Below are 2,160 nucleotides of genomic sequence, written 5' to 3' on the forward strand. Positions count from 1 at the left end.
GATTTACAGACACAAGTCTGGGAAGTCAGGCAGGGCCAATTCTTGTAAGTGAATAACCCCACCTTTCACTGCCATAGACCTTTCTCACTCTGCAAAGCAGTTTCAGAATCCCTGACAATATTAGTGTGAAGTGCGCAGGTTGACAAAATCAGCAAAGTGGCTGAGAAAATTCTCAAGGTCACCAGGGCTGCCTCTAGAAGCCAGCTTGTATGACCCTGAAAACAGTGCTCATCTGTCTCACCAGCCTCACCCCCATTACAACTCAGATCCAGTTTTATAGGGTTGCAGATGGAGAGAAGGGCTTTGCTCAAGAACACACAATGAGCAGGAGGGAGGCACACCTGGGCTACCATCCAGGAGTCGGACTTCTGGGAGGGACCCTCACAGACCAATCTTGGCCAAGTTTTGATGGCCTCTCACTACCCCCACTACTGGCAGGGCAGTATTTAGCCTTTAGGCGTGAAATATGTTCACCTCGCAGAATCACTGGGGGTCCGTTTGAGCCCCAGCTCAAATACCCACCACATTTTTATATGCTTCCTCGTTGAAGGTGAGCTTTCTCCGGCCAATGAGCGTGACTTTGGAAAATAGGCCCTGCTCCAGGATTTCCTTTAAGAGCGCTCTGCCGGTTTCTCCGCTGGCGCCCAAAATAAAGACGGATTTATTCTGCATCCTGAAGTCTTCTCGAAGCTTCGACAGTGCTTCTGTTTCGGCCATGCTGAGGAAATAACATCGACAGGTGCCGATCTTAGAGTGTCAGGGGACTGCCCGTCTTTACCCCAAGGAACAAGGGCTGTTTATCTGTTCGGGAAGAGGATATTGTTCTCCGCAGCCCAGGCCCTGGGGAAAGTGCTGACTCACGTGCGGGGCGCGGCTCCCGGGCCATCCCCCGTACCTGAGCCAGCCGACCCATCGGAAGGGGCCCGAGCTGGAGGGTGAGCCCAGGTGCCACAAGCTTCTGGCACCACTGGGCATCCCCCACGGTATCCCTGGCCCGGCCAGGAGACCGGGCCCAGCTCGGTCCCATACGCGGAGGGGTTACCTGGGGCCAGCCCCCGGCCCCGGGTCCTCACGACGCAGCAGAAGCAGAGCGGCCACCAGAGCAGCCGCCGCCGCGCTCAGCGCCGCAGGCCCGGCCATCAGAGCATCCCACCTTCCCTTGTCGGCCCGGGGCGTTGGAGGCGACGGAGCCAGTGCCTACCCGGCTTGGTCTTCCGGGTGGCCTCGCGGCGACGCTGCCTCGCCCCGCCCATAGGGGCGGGACCTGGGGACAAACTCCCTGCAGCTTCACAGGCGCGGGGAAGGTGACTCTGAGAGCACGTGCGCGGAGCCGCGACCCTTCCTAAGTCAGGAATCTGCAAGGACCCTCTCCCCGCGTTTTCCCTCACCTGCTGCGCTCAGCTAATAGACTTGCCAGACTTGATCTTCAATGGCCCCCAAACTGGAATGTCAATTGTATATTGGCTATCATCTCAAATTCACCGTGTCAAAAACTTAACCCTGCCCACCCAACCACCCCAAACAGGAATAAAACAAACCTATTCCTAGCCTGTCTTGTGTGTCACCATCCCTACATACACATACACACACATATGCACACACACACACACCCCTCCTTCTGCTCTGTCAAGTCAAAAATCAGACTATCTCTTTTGATTCCTTTTTTTTTCTAGCCTTTCCACACTACAGACTCATCAAGTCCTGTTATCCCATCTGCCTTACAAATATTTCTCCCATGTAATTCAAGCTCTCATCATATCTCCCCAGTATAACTGGTCTCCCTGCCCAGGTCCTGGCCTAATTCGGTCTTCTAGATGGTGGAACCCGGGTGACCTTCCACACCTGTGATTCAGGCTTCCTAAACCAGATCAGTGGTTTGGAACACAGCTATCTACACTCGGCCTGTCCTGGATCTTGGAAGTCCTGAACAGAGGTTAGAATGACAAGCAGAAATCTGAATAATTTCAGATTGTTCAGGTTGTGCTGGGAACATTGGTCATTTGGGGCTCCATCTCCCATCTAGAAGACAATGAAACACATTCCCTCTTCCATCTCCATGGGAGTTTTTATATGTAGGCTTTGCTTAGGCTCAGCCAACCAGAGGCTCACACATAGGTTTTCAGTTTTCGAGGAGTAATGAAAAGATGCAGTGAAGCCTGA

At 53.7% G+C, this 2,160-nt stretch overlaps 1 protein-coding gene across 1 annotated transcript in view; it reads right to left on the bottom strand.

Annotated features, from left to right (window-relative positions):
- The window catches only part of HTATIP2 (HIV-1 Tat interactive protein 2, 30kDa), an 18,523-nt gene extending 17,315 nt beyond the window's left edge, over positions 1 to 1,208 (bottom strand). The window contains exons 1-2 of the mRNA XM_011965415.1: positions 1,043 to 1,208; positions 523 to 718 (exon numbers count right to left, since the gene is read on the bottom strand). Coding sequence (XP_011820805.1) covers positions 523 to 718; positions 1,043 to 1,140 — 294 coding nt within the window. The 5' untranslated portion in view covers positions 1,141 to 1,208. The remainder of the gene's footprint in view (positions 1 to 522; positions 719 to 1,042) is intronic.
- Positions 1,209 to 2,160: the final 952 nt, after the last annotated feature.

The sequence above is a fragment of the Mandrillus leucophaeus genome, unplaced genomic scaffold (assembly GCF_000951045.1).
Source record: "Mandrillus leucophaeus isolate KB7577 unplaced genomic scaffold, Mleu.le_1.0 Scaffold723, whole genome shotgun sequence".
NCBI lineage: Eukaryota > Metazoa > Chordata > Mammalia > Primates > Cercopithecidae > Mandrillus > Mandrillus leucophaeus.